Below are 14,986 nucleotides of genomic sequence, written 5' to 3' on the forward strand. Positions count from 1 at the left end.
GAGAGAACCAATGTGATTACCTGGAAGCACAAAAGGTGCAACATACAATAACTTAAGGCTGGCATATTTGATTTCAGTATTGTTAAATTTATTGTTCAAATGTCAGGACTTTTGACAAAATCATAAAGTTTTAACTTTTTTTTAAAAAAAAATAACTTTGTATTGGCTAAAGTCAATGTTCTGATGATTTCTCTCTGCAACTACAAATTGAGAAATAATTGTTTCCTAATGAGAACTCCTATTCTTCTGAAGTCTGAATTTAATCAACTGAAGCAACAGTAAAAAAGCACAAAAAAATCTGAGCTTTGTAAACAAATTGCAGGAACTGGTGGCTGCTATTCTATAGTTCCAAAAGGATATTAAATAGTTTGCTTACATATGTGTTAATATTTTTTACCTCATGATGATCTGCTTATTGGCACAATGCCTGATTTACTATTCTATGTTTAGGGTAACCGGGGACTACCTGGACTACCTGGACCCCGTGGAGAAAAAGGCGATGGCCACAAAGGTGAAGATGTAAGTACAATTTTAATTCTGTACTCTGTTTGTGTTCTTAAAAAAAAATAAATTACTTTGGGATAATTCAATAGTTACTTAACTAAGTGCAAATAATATTCTCTTTCATCCTTTGACTAATTTAAATATATATATATATTTATTTTTAAGCCCTTTCCTGTCCTAGATAAGAGTGCCAGTTCTACAGGCAGTTGGAACTGGATAGAAACTGTTCTAATTTCAGTATCATGAAAGGGATACCATGCAAATTCCATAAAAAACTTCATGGCTACTCATACATGTTTAATATAATCATTGCTTTGAATCCTTTTCCTCCCCTCCTTCCCTCCCTCCCTTTTCTTTACTGTTCTTTGTTCAAGATCTGCTTGGCCAAATATTGCAGCCTTCAGTTCTTTAGTTTTTCAGCTGCTTTTCGTGCCAGGGGGTTAAATCTCCTTTTTTCAAGATTTCTTCCCACCTTGATTTTCTGATAGTTAGCTCCAGAGGGCATTAATGCCTGGGTATTCCAGCTGGCACATTCCGTTACAAGGGCAATCATCCTAGATTTCAGTCACCCAAAGCCACACAGACATGTTTGACCAACTTCTCACTAGAAAGTGAAAATACTGTTGCCATCCTTTAACCACCACAAGTCAAATTTCCATTAGGACTATATTCTTTATGTCTGTAATCCAGTTTTATTTCAAACTACAACCACAAAGGCACTCCCAAATGCACAGAGGTGGGACCTGAATGCTGCCAGAGAAGTCATGGCTCAGCTCCAATTTCCTATCATTCAAACTGATCCTGGGAAGATCCTTTGGGATCAGAATTAGCTCAGAGGGCATTCACTGAGTTCCTGGTGTAATGCCATGTACCTGACACATTTCACAGCACACAGGGACACTAGACCAGCTCAAGACTCCTTGGAGGGTCAAGGAGTGCCACTAACAGACCCATACCCATTAAACAGAGGACATGAAAACAAATATAAAACCCTGCTGTCCTCCCAAATAAAAAAGAAAAGCAAATGTAAAGGCAGTCATGAAGGCAGTGATGCAAATAGATAACTGTCCTGGTTTCAGCTGGGATAGAATTAATTTTCTTCCTAGTAGCTGGCACAGTGCTGTGTTTTGGATTTAGTACGAGAATAGAGTCGATAACACACTGATGTTTTCGTTGTTGCTAAGTAGTGCTTGCCCTAAGTCAGGGGCTTTTCACTTTCCCGTGCTCTGCCAGTGAGCAGGTGCACAAGAAGCTGGGAGGGAGCAGGGCCAGGACAGCCGACCCGAACTGGCCAAAGGGATATTCCATACCATAGAGCGGCACGCTCAGTGTATAAACTGGGGGAGCTGGCCAGGGGCCACCGATCACTGCTGGGGCACTGGCTGGGCATCAGTCAGCGGGTGGTGAGCTGTTGTATTGTGCATCACTTGGGGTTTCGTTCTTGGGTTTTATTCCTCTCTCGCCCTTTTATTTTCATTACAATTATTACTGTTATTGTTGTTGTTATTATTATTTACTTTATTTCAATTATTAAACTGTTCTTATCTCAATCCACAGGTTTTACCTTTTTCCAATTCTCCTCCACATCCTACCCAGGGCAGTGGCAGGTGGGGTGGGGAGTGAGCAGCTGCATGGTACTTAGTTGCTGGCTGGGGTAAAACTGTTACTGACAAACTTTTAGTAGGCTGTAAAATGCCTCGTAGGAACTGAAATTTTAAGCTTTGCAAGATATCTGTTTGAACTATGTGAAAAAGAAATATTAGTAGACACGGAATCAAAGAGGTCAGTAAGAAGCTGAAAACTTTTCATTTCTAATTAACTAAAGAATTTAAGAGAAGCCTGGTTTGGTGACCACCAGTAAATAAAACTATACAAATATTGTAGTCTGCCCAGTCACAGGATGACAAACTTATGTGTATGTACTTTCTGCATTTCTGTTAGTGACTAGACAACAGCTTTGCTCTGCAGTAGTGTTCCTGGAATCATGCTTATTCTAGCATGATTCTAGCATCTGCAACTGCCATAGAGTTATGCTTCTCTGCAACTCCATCTCAGGCTACAGTAAAAGCTGGTTTTGTTTCTCTCTGCCACATGAGTACATATCCTTGAAATATTTGAAGGTTCTGTTGTGCTATAGCGTGCATCCTTCCCCCGCTTGGGCTGGCTTTCCATGCCCTATGATCTAGAAAGACCAACTTTGTAAACCACTGGCAGACACGGAAAGATTTATGTAGCTAAGTCTCTGTAGCATGATGGGGCAAAGACATGTGCCCTGAAAGGGAGGCTGGCAATGACTCCAGCTGAAGGAGCTGTGACGGATTGAGCAGGGAGTTCAGGAGAACAGACTATCAATCACAAATACAACAAAGTATGTGAGGGTTACCCAACCCCCAAATTTAGATGGGTTGGCTCTGGTATCGCAGATGTGTAATGTCTGCAGCATATGAAACATGGAGCAATGTCTGCTTTCTCACTGGTTTCTCTGAGCTGAGAACAGCTCCGATGTTCTTAAGTCAAGATCTGAACTTTTTTTCAACTACTATGGTAGTCTTTTCAGGTTTCCACCTGGGACTGAAGATGACTGTTGCTCAGTACACATTGGAAATGTGAAGAATTTGACAAAATACAGAAAAAACCCAAAGAGATTAGTAACTGTTGCTGAAATTCTCTTCTTTGTTGAAGAACACAAGCACTCTTCCTTTAGGACAACTGCTGACATGCTTTATTCCTTTTCTGTACCAGGGACCTCCAGGACCACCAGGCCCCCCAGGACCACCAGGCCCAAAAGGCGTGGGAGATGCTGGACCAAAGGTACTTGTACAATGGTAGTACATGCATCGGACTAGTAGACAAGGTAGACAGATATCTTTTGGAAAACACATTAGATTAGAATGGCATCTATGTGACAAAATGCAGCAGTCTCATCTCCCAGTTTCCATTTCAGTTAGAAAAAAAGCTTGCAATAGACTTTATTCCATGATATGTAGAAACCAGTTCTTGTTTTATCCACAGATTTGATGCAAATCTTAAGGTTTTCCATACAACCAAAGACCCAAGATGTTTCTAAATACTGGAGTTTCCATGTGGAAGTCAATCCAACACAGGCAGAGTATTGCCTAATAATTATATATTCCCTTGCTGCTACAGAAGTGAAAGGGATGAGGCCCCAGAGGAGTCAGGGCAATGTTGGTTAAATGGAACTAGTGAGGTATTTTTAAAGTTCCTAGAAATGTATTCCTAAGAGAAGACAGTAATTTTTCATCCAAAATTAATATTGGTTTAGAAGCAAAACTCAGCAGAAAAAACCCAAACCAAACCAAAACTGATAAAGGAATGAGAAATACAACACTGAAACACTTCCAATTTTTGATAAAACACAGAATAGCTAAATTTTTAGGAACTTCTAAGCAGTGTAATTCATCTAAGAAGTCACATTGTAAATACTATGTTATAAAAAGTTGGAAAAAAGAGACTCAAGACTAAAATCATACAAGAAATTGTTTTAAAATATCCCACAAAATGGTTTTATTAATTATTTCCTTGTTACATATGTGAAATTGGAAACAGGCAGCCTGTTGCAGAAGAAAGCAAAATAAATATCACCCAAACAAGTTTTTTCCCAAACAGAAAGAGCTTTCAACTTCAGTTCCCAGAACATGAGAATTCCATTTAAAATAAACAACAACAATAACCTCTTAAAAACACATCCACAATAAAGGTTAAACTGAAGGACATTCACTCTTAGAATTACCATAGAATGGCCTGACAATGGGATCTGGGAAACCTGGCTTTGTGCTCCCACTCCAAATTGCTGCTTATCAGTACAAGACATTTCTCATAAAGTAATGCATGGTCTGGCCCATGACACAAACTATGAAAGAACTGAAAGTAATTTCAATTATGTTATTCAATACAGGACATACATACGGCTAAACGAATTAGATTTTTTTTATATGAGATTATGTATTTTCCAAGTAGACGTATCAGACTTGATATAATACAGTCTTGTAAGACATTTTTCTTGGTACTACATAAGAACATTTCCTTAAAACCCTAGAATCTTGTATGAAATTATTAAGGCAGATATTGACAAAAATGTAACATGACTACAGAATGATCAGGGACATTGTAATGTCTGGAATTCCCCCTTGCTTCCTAAATGCATAATTCTGGAAAGTAGTTTTCCCAAAGAAAAAGAATTGGAAAGTCATGTCAGGTAATCAAGTAAGATGATCTTCCACTGTGATGCCAGGGTTGAAAGATTACAAACTCCAGAAATGTAACTCATCATTTCAGTGGGAATATAGGGGTTTAATATAAAGAAATTTGAGTTAAAGCCAAAATGGAAATAAAAGATTTCATTATTTTTTTAAATGGAAGGAAACTCTTAATAATTGCAGTGAAATTTCTCACAACTGCAGTTTTTAAAATCAGCATTTGTGGTTGTGTTACATATATATATACAAATATACAAAGTATACAGAAGTGCACTTAGGAAAATCATAGTGCCTGGCTTATTTGAGACATCAAGAAAGGAGCAAGATTTGTTCTTATAATCAGGAATTCATGTAATTACTGGGACAAGCAATTCTTTGGCTGTATAGTTATTAGAAAAGTTCCAGATCATGAATGATGGAAGTACAATATGTTACCATTAAAAGCATTAGAGGAGAGGAGGTAAAAGCTGTAAAGTAAAAGAAAATATATCAGGTTTTGCAGTGGAGAACATGGGATCTAGTCATTCTTAAACAGTTATTCTTAAACCACTGTGAGTTTTATAATATAATAACATATTTGAATAAATCGTAGATTAGCTGTTATATACTTAAAGTTTTCACTTTCAGCTCTAGAGCTATGTAAATCATTGACAGTTGAAGTGAGTTGTTCATATTCCTTTATAAAGACGTTAAATCCTTACTTGTCAGTCTCTTCTCCACCCATGGCCAGCACAAGAAGTATTACCATCCCTCTAGATCTGTGGGCTAAGTATGTTCATGGGACTGGTAAAGGAGGTTTATTGGTAGTAGCTTTCTGTGGAGGAATATGGCCTGTGTTGTGTTAGCTGGACATTACCAATTAATAATAGATTTGTCAATAGGCTCATTACTTCAACCTAAATTTGACTGAGCAAAAATGAAATAGCTCACCAAGAGGTGAGGCTATTATAATTTAAAAGTATTTGATTACAACAGGAAATAATATAATGGAATATCTAGTAATAGAAACTCTTATCCTAACTCATTATTTATAAAGAAGCCAGCAAAAGATTAGGCAAAGGCAAACTGATAAATTTTGTCTATTCTCATGTGTTTTCTGACAATTTCAGGTCAGATCAGGGTGATCATGTAAATTAAAAGTTTCTTCCTTGTTTCCCTCAAGTCATCTCCATTGTCACAAAAACTGTCAGAATTACCTGTCTTGATTCTAAGAACCAAACTGTTGAGAAACATGGATGTGAAGGGAGCAGTGCTTTCAGGTCAATGTAACCGGGCCTGCTGTGGTTGTGGGAGCTGGGTGTGATACAGCCCGAGGAGCAAGACCCCAGCATGTGCAGTCAGCCCAGGTCAGGCAGCCACACGCATGAGCTCAGTCTCCTCGGGTGATCTGCGTGGGTGTTGTGGGCTGGGTCAGAAATGTGCTGCTGAAGTGAATCTCCCAGTGGACTCATTTACTGTGCTTTCAGTTCCAGACTAAAAAGAGGTCTGAGTGGTCCCACAACCCAGGAAATCCATTTCCTTCAGATGAAGCTAAACTACACGATCTGATCTGGAAGGGCTCTTAACATACTTCTACCCCCAGTGCGTGATCGGTCCACAAGAGCAGACCAAGCAGGTCTCCTCACATTGCATATAGTGTAAACATCAGGCTACATATTCACTGCTGTTGGGCCTGTAGCACTATTTGTTGATGGATGTGTAGAGTTAGAAGCAGTCTGTCAAGCAGAGGTTTCTACTCACAATAATGAGTCATGGGGGAGATGCAGAATGCACCATCTCCATGGGGTATGGAGAAATGGCATCTTGTTCTAGAAGGAATTGTATTACAGAAAACTCTGTAGAGTAGCTGTCCTAGCAAGTAAGACAACACAACTGGGGCAAATCATGCCACATCAAATTTTTATGAAAAGTTTTGCGTGGATCTACAGGTTTGATTATGTTGCAGTGTGATATTGCCCATTGAATCTCACTGCTCAGAGTGCTACTTATCTAACAGTCTCTGTCAGAAAATCAAAAGAAATCAAGAGCTAAAAACATCTGATAAAAAAAATTTATTTCTATTTTTTACTTTAAAATAGGTCAGGGTTTTGTTTTTGTTTTTTTTTTTTTATGATGCACCTAGATTGGTGCATTAATCCTGGGGGGGAAATGTATATTGCTTCTATAAATGGTAAGCAGCTGTGTAGTTTTGCAGTGTGACTGCTGCACCAAAGCATGCATTAGCTGAATAGTCACATCTGTGGTTTAGTTCTATGTATCCACACTAGATGGTGTAGAGTACACTGGAGAAAAATAAATTAAATACGTAAACGTCTCTTCTCCCTCCCTGAATTTTTGCTCCTGTTTGCTTATACAAAGTTTTGAATCCTTGGTCTCTATATAACTTCTTGGTAGCAAAGGTGCCACAGGGAAAAACATTTGACTTGAATTGCAAGAATTCCCCCAGAACTTAGTTCATAAAATGGGTAATCTTCTGTTTATTCAAATAAAATGTTAAGTACACTGGCTACCCCTCATTCCTTCCACATAAAAAAAATGAATATAAGAAGAACAGCAACAATCTCTGCATATAAAAAAGAACATTTATTTGATAAAAGAGACTCATAAATTTACACACTAGTTAATTTGAAATTCCTTTGAGTATCATTATATAGGAATGTTCCACTCAGCTGAATCAGAGCTCTGTTCTCCTCACTTTCAGAAATGGCTCACATATGTGCACACTGCTAGATAGGAATTTTATGTATCAGAGGTCAAATTCACATGAAAACAAAATAGGAACATGTGGGATGCATTCAATCCTGGCAGCACCCTATTTTCCGTAGCATTAAAACAGAAGCACATAATGTCAGAATATAATAAAAAAAATTATTTAAAAGCACTGTTGCCAGCTAGGGGGTGGGTTACAGACATTCAAGAGCAAGAGCCCAGCACTAGAAATAAAGCAAGCTTCATTCTCAGTAACTGGAGAGAGGAAGGATTGTTAAAACCCTTAGCATAGTCCCTAGTGCATGAACATTTGGGCTGGATCCAGTTGCAATATAAACAACTTTTGCAGCTTGGGCCCTGTCTATTTTAACTAAAATGTGGAAAGTAAAGATGCAGTGCCCTTTTCAAAAATATATTCTTCTTATAAATACCATTATATCCATTAGTTGTCACTAAAGAGTTTTGCAGTGTCTGTTGTGTGTTTCAGTATCAAATGCACATGCTTCACAGTAAATGAGGTGTATATATTTGGAAGCCAAGATTTATTTTTCAGGTGACCATGAGGTCATTTAATGAATTTTCTTGAACAAATGGTACAGAGTAGACATTGGGATACCATACTTTACACTGTCTTGACTCAGCTTTTTATTTCTTGTTTCAGTGGTGTTTTTCTAGTTCACTGTTTTGCTGATGGTGACAACCTTGTCTACAAGCACAATACAGGAAATAAATTAGACCTCATCAAAGAACAGTACTAATCCTTCTTGAAATGAATTCCCTAGAGGACAGTTTAGTGTCGCACCTTAGAAAAAAGAACTGCTCCACTTTGCAACTCATAAAGCAAAATAAAAGTCTTTGTCTCTAAGCCAAGAAATACAGAAACTTTAAGGATTACTATAAAGCTCTACAAAAGAGCTTTTTGGTGAGACATCTGGTATTAACTAAGCATGTGAGGCTAAAATTCAATCCTTCACCTGCAACGACCCTGTGTAAGAATGTGTTACCCAGGGGAGGAAGAGGCAGATGACTTCAAGTCACCCTTACGCTCTTTTTGGTCAGGGCTGGTCCAAAAGCAGGTTGTAGGTATATTGGATACTGGACCATAAGGAATCATTTACTTATTTGGTAACCTCCCATTCAGCTTCCATCACAGCAGGTTACAGGCTGTTTCACAGGCCACAGCAGCCCAGGATCTCCTAAAAAAGCCTTATAACATAAAGTCTTATCTGTATATTTGACTCTTAGCTCTGTCACCTCTGGCGAGTTTCAGAGGAAGGCTGGGGCAGGGAAAGCTTTAGCTGCTCTGTGCAACTTCTGCTCATGAAGAGTTCTCCTACAAACAGGTTAAGGTTATGTTATGATTTGCAGGGACATTGAGGACCAATAATTTATTCCTTTGATAATAGAAGTTACTAAATAGGTAGAGGACTACATTTGCCCAAACTCCCAGTATTTCCTAGTAATATGACAATCTCAAGCTAATTGTAAGAAAATGAGTTGCAGCAGGAATTGAGAAACAAGGCATGCTTTAAAAGATCAGGAATATCTACTATTCATCCCACTGCAGAGAGGCATTTCCCAGCACCGTGTACCAGCCTTAAGTGCTGCAATCTTTAAGCACTTAAGATTGTAATCTTTAAGAGTTTATAGCTAGAATTTTGGAGGGGTGGAATGGCAGAAAATTCAACACCGTTGCCGATATCTTGGCTCTTTGCATTAGCAGGGAAGGTGTGATATAAAAGCCTTAGGTCATCTGAAGAAGAACAACACTACTAAAGAGAGTAGCTCGCTCTTTAGTTCCCTTCTCCAAACCAGACTAGACAAAACCAACTCCCTTCTCTTATCAAATCTGAGTGAGAAATTTCCTCCTGACTGAACATGGCAATCAGTTTAACCCAATCAGCTTGACACACTAATTTAAAGGTAAGAGCATCCGTGTACCATGCCTGTGTCCCGACTCAAATCGGCCAGCCTCCAGTGCTTTGGAAGAAAGAGGAACTGAAAATAAATTCAGAAGCTGCATGTTGCATCGAGAAGGAAAGCATTATAAGCTCAATCTAAGCCTTAGCCTTTGGATTCAGAGTTCCCACCTCTCCAAATCCGTCAAACCTGAGCATAGTTTGGGCCCTAATATATTTGCATAAATAGCACATATGTCAGGACTTTGCATGTGAGTATCATAGCCGAAAAAAAAAAAAAAAAGCACAAATTGGAGTGATCTCTTGCTAGAGATTGAACCTTGGGCATTTCGCCTAAAAGCAGTCACTACAATGACTGCATGCATTCCTCCAGGAAAGTAAGGGAAGTCAGTAAAGGATTGTGTACTTTTGTTTCTTTCCTTTTTAATCAGTTTGATATTTGTTTCTTTTCAGCTGCCACAACCTGAGTGTGACGTTGATTTGTGTGATTCAGCCTTGTGCCTCTCTCCTAGTTAGAATGCTCCCTCTGCAGGCACAGCTATTTCTAGAGCTTTTTCGAGTACAAAAACAAGTACAACAAAGAGTTTTTAGAATGAAGTTTTTTATTTTGTCAAGAAGTACAATTTCTTCTTGGCTCTGTTATTAATATTATTGGATGATATCAGAACATTTATTTCTTTTGCACCTGCGTGCACAGGCACAGGTTTAGGGACCTTTGCTAAACCTGATGCAGAATTTTCTGCACCTATACCTTATCAGTTCTAGGTTTCTTTTTTCTTTTCAAACTGATGGGAGTTTTCTAGTGATCATGGGCTGAATGTGTGCCTGTTCCTTCCTTTGTACAGTTATGGACTGAGGGAAACAAAACTGCCTCTTATGTTCTTATGTTCCTGTGCCTTCCCCTTACCAGTAACATCTCCGGACCCCCATCTCCTTCGCTGGGCTTACCTGCAGCACGAGGGGCAGCGCTGGGCTCAGCATTACTTGCATTCCCCCCGGGCAGCTGCTGCCCTCCATCTGCCCCCTGGTTAGGGGGTGAGCCCCCTCTGGGTTTTTTTTCCCCCCACTAAAAGCATAAATTGAATCTGTTTTCTTAACTCGGCCTCCAGTTATCACCAAAACTGTTGAAAATGAGTAAGCTTGAGGCCTCTACACTTCTGATGAATTTGGCTGAAATCAACTGATGAGTTCAAAATATATGTGGACAAAAAAGAGGGCTAACACAGACAGATGAAATCACAGGCAGAGTATCACTTAAGCCTCATTTCCTTAAGAAATCAAGATAAACATACATACATCAGGGCTTTTTAAGGAAACAAAGAAGGATCTATTCTTTTTGTTCTTCTATATCAATTCTATTAAAATTCATTTAGTTTTCATAAACACATTAGTTTGGCAGTTCTGGAAATTAAATATCTCTAGTTTCAGAACAAGCACAGTATCAGCAAAGAGCATGATCGCTGTTGTGTCCCACTAGTAAGCTCCCTGTCCATCCTGGTAAGCCTCTGCAGCATGTGATTGAAAAACGGTGTTGTTTGCTGTTCTTTTTCTTGTGTAGCTGAAACGTTTGCAAATTAGAGTCCTAACTTTGTTGGTGATTTTGATCACGTGGACCATTGCTTGGGGAATAATGATCTTCTCCTAGAGCTTAAATAATGTGGGTGCCTGCATTTTGGGCTTTTTTTTTTTTTTAATATATATATTTCTCTAAAAAGCAACTCTTTGTGTATGTAATATTTGTTTTGGTTTTTAAGCTCACTGGTAGACTGACTGCTTTATAAGTGGATGAAAGATATAACAGTTAATAGGTGATAAATTACTGACATTTCTGTGACTATTTACAGGGAGACCATGGAATGACAGGCTATCCTGGGCCCCCAGGGCCACGAGGAATCGGAACAGTTGGTCCAAAGGTTGGTACAATGCTGTGTTGAAGCTTTTGTGATGCTGGCTGCCAGAGTGATCTCTCAGACACCAAATTTCTTCATCAGTTGTTGATTTACATTGGTGCAAGTGCAGGAGAAATCAAGCATATAAACATGGGCACTGACCATCCACTTCTACCAACCGGATTAGGAAGGAGTACTAACTGGATGGAAATTGCATTTGCAGCTAAACTTTATGATTACAGCTGGAAATTGAACAGAACTATCAGGCTGATAAATTACTTAAATGATGCATTTCTTCTGCTTGTATCTATTCTGTTTCCAAGATTCTTTTGTGGTGGAAAATACATTAAATGTGAATTTTTGTTTGCAATTTTTGCCTAATTAAATTGTATCTGATTAATTTCATTAGTAAAATCATGAGGAAAGAAGCGTGAAAACAAACAGTTAATTCTATAAGCAGCCAGCAATCAAAATCTTGGCAATTTTTTCCTCCCTCCACTAAAGTGATTTATAATTCAAAAAAGACATACTAGTAAGAAAAGAAATTCAATGGTATGACTGGATGTCTTTATTATAGGTGTATCCATCAATTATTTGTACAAAGACAATGAGGAGAAACGTGTAAATTTCTCCACTTTAAGTTAAAAATAGATATATCTTTGTAACTTTTTCTGTGATTTTCTTAGCGAAGATTAACAGAGATCTCCACTACCATTTTGAATAAACTTGTATCTGAATGGAGAAACATTGCTATTACCAACCTGTTACAGAAATGCAATGAGCGACAGAGCATGAATGTTTTCTTAGGGTGTATGTCTGACTTGGCCTGCTTTCTGAAAGCTGCAGCAATTTCAGTACCTTGGCAAATCATGCAGACACAGTCTGTTTTAAAAAAGTAGGTTTAGACTGAGTCTCAAAATCCCACAAATTTGTGACAATATGTGCTGCTTCCACAAAGCCTTTGAGAATGGAAAATGCGTTCTCTGTGGGGAGACAGTATTTTGTTTTCAAAGGAAAGAACCTGCTTGTAGCATCTAGTTCTTGAGATAAGCTACTTAGCACACTGTTTTGTGTGAACCCCTGCTTATAAATATATAGATTAACAATATTTTTCACAAGAGATTCTTTAAAATTTGTAGCAAATTTTTTGCCTACACAGATGAGAATGATGACTTTTGAAATATCATTAACATCTAGAAGTCAAATATTTGGAGTATATATTTCTATTTAATGATGATCAATAGTTTTGATATACTTCTGCCTAAATATTCAACATACGCAAAATGTAGGTAATTATAAACCACTGAATGAATTCTACCTACTGTATTGGAGCATGGTGATTATTTATTATAAGACAGTAATCAAAAGTCCAACCTGAACTCTACAGAAACTTTTTATGAAGCTTGGTCAAATTTCAAAAGCTTTTTTCAACTAAAAATAAAAAAAAAAAGGAAAAGCAAGCATTTGATTCCGATGTCATCAAAGGGCTATACCTCCCTTTGTCACTTTGCAATGTTAGATTAGCGTGCCTCCGAAGCACAAAGGCTTTACCTCGCTTTGACTGTATCGGTACAAATCAGCAGGTGCTGCTTTGGCTTCTCTGTCTTCCTCCACCACTTAGGGTTTTCTGAATGACTGATGCTCCCAGAGACTGTGGTGCCACAGGGGCTCGGCATATATGCGTGGTGCACAAGAACTAGCTGACATGCCTGGCAGATTTACTCACGCTGGGTTTCATTGCTGCGGTCCTTTGTACCTCCCTTGTGGGGACTGATTGCACCAAGCTTTGTGTAAAGGTGATCTCTGTTGGTTTCTACGCGAGAAAAACTGGGGAAGATACCACACTGTGTTATGGGCAGATTTTATTCTTTAATTATTTTCAGCTTAATTGTTCCTTTGCTTTTGTGGGAATTTACCAAGGATAATTACCAAGGCCCACAGTGAGAAACTATAAACCAAAGAAGAATCAGAACTAGAATCTTTGACGTGGCTTTACTTTTTGCTTGCAGTGACTTTGAGATGACTTCCTTAGTGTTACCAGGAGTAGAGTTTACCTTTTAATTCTTTTTTTTTGCCCCACTGACTGTTACAGGGTGTTATGGGACAGAAGGGTTTGCCTGGTCCACGTGGCCCCCCTGGTGACAGCATACAAGGAGACAAGGTAATCCAGTTTAATATGATACCTGTCCAGTTTCTTCTCAAAACTGTCTCTTAAAGGAGGTTCATTGTTTTTCTCTTTGCCACTGAGTCAGTGAACTTCTGCAAATATTAATTGTATACTTAAGTTTCTTGTTCATAAGGTACATAATGTTTACTTTAACTGTTGAGTTTTCAGTATTGGTGGCACCTGATCACTGTCCTATTATTCTTGTCATTACAAATATATTTAACCTGGAAAAAAGCATCTTGTGTCTGCTGCATCTTACTGATTTACCTAGATTTAAAGTACACTCCAAAGAAAACGCCAGGGTTTTCTGTGGATGCCCTTGTAAAAGACAGTAACAGAGATCTAACATATCAAAGTAAGTCAAACAACACGTTCAGGAATTAGCCAGTCTCCCACATACTCATCAGGTTTTTTCTCACCCAGTCCCCGCCATAACCACAGCTTCTCTCCTTGTAAGGAGAAAGACAAACATGGTAATATATTCTGAACATTCGAAGTTAATAAATAGCCTTGTCATAAATGTGTAGAAGAAAATTATTAAAACTGGAGGTTTTAGTAGAGAACAACCTAAGTTTCTCCCATTTCTCTTAAACCAGTGTGCTTAAAGTCAGGCATATAATTGACTGTTTCCATGGATCAGGAGGATTGTGCTCAGCTCTCCTACTCTGGGTTATTAAACCACCAGTGATTCAGTAAGAGGGGCATTGTTTGGGCTGGGTTTGAAGGAGGTCTCTATAAGGTGGTTAGTTTAGACACTAAAACCACCAGGGAGTTCATTGACAAAATAGGTTTTCATGGGAAAATAGTGACATGCTGAAACAAAAAAATCATTGAAATGTACCTTGTTGGAAAAATGTTTCAGAGGAGAACTTGCTTTAGTTCAGCGTGGAATTGCTTCATACAAGCTTTAGCAGAAAAGCACCAATTCCTTCTCAATTTATTTTGCTCGGTACTTGCTCTGATTCCAGCTTCAATGTCTTCTATTTTTATATTCATGTTCGATAGTTTACCTTTCTATACTGCAGAGAGCTCTTCCTTTTTTCACTGTGAGGTGTTTCACACATAAAAACATACTTTACTGTGTTCTTTCTTTTCTCCTTATTGTATAACACACTAACAGAAATCTGATTTATCTCATCTCAGGACTTGCATAGACAGAGATCTCTACAGAGTTAGAGTCATGACTGTCTAGACCTTTGGTTCTGATCTGTTTGCAGTTTTCTTCTATATTCATTTTCATCAGTAACCACAAAGCTATTACATATTTTAATGTGAGGGCATAAGGAACTTGTTGCTTTCTTTTATCTTTGTCCTTTTTTTTGCTGCATCTATGAAGGCTCTTTTCTCTATTCTTGTGGAAAATAGAAGAACTTCTGCCATCTCTGTATGGCTTTATGGTGTCAGAAGACTGTTTCCTTCCTGGCTTTAACAGACATTTCTGATGTGTTTTCAGAATCTAATACTTGGGATATGTCTTTGTTAATTCTATGGGTATGTGGGGTTATTTATAAAAGCACAATTTTCATTCTAAACAGAAATGTTTCAGCAATCAAATGCATCTGATGATACATGAAAAAATAT

The 14,986-nt window shown here is 38.2% G+C and overlaps 1 protein-coding gene across 1 annotated transcript in view; it reads left to right on the forward strand.

The window, feature by feature from the left end:
* The window catches only part of COL28A1 (collagen type XXVIII alpha 1 chain), an 83,368-nt gene that overhangs the window by 54,755 nt on the left and 13,627 nt on the right, over positions 1–14,986 (forward strand). Inside the window, exons 32-35 of the mRNA XM_056338014.1 lie at positions 451–519; positions 3,247–3,315; positions 11,194–11,262; positions 13,331–13,399. Coding sequence (XP_056193989.1) covers positions 451–519; positions 3,247–3,315; positions 11,194–11,262; positions 13,331–13,399 — 276 coding nt within the window. The remainder of the gene's footprint in view (positions 1–450; positions 520–3,246; positions 3,316–11,193; positions 11,263–13,330; positions 13,400–14,986) is intronic.

This window comes from Falco biarmicus, chromosome 4, assembly GCF_023638135.1.
Source record: "Falco biarmicus isolate bFalBia1 chromosome 4, bFalBia1.pri, whole genome shotgun sequence".
In the NCBI taxonomy this organism is placed as follows: domain Eukaryota; kingdom Metazoa; phylum Chordata; class Aves; order Falconiformes; family Falconidae; genus Falco; species Falco biarmicus.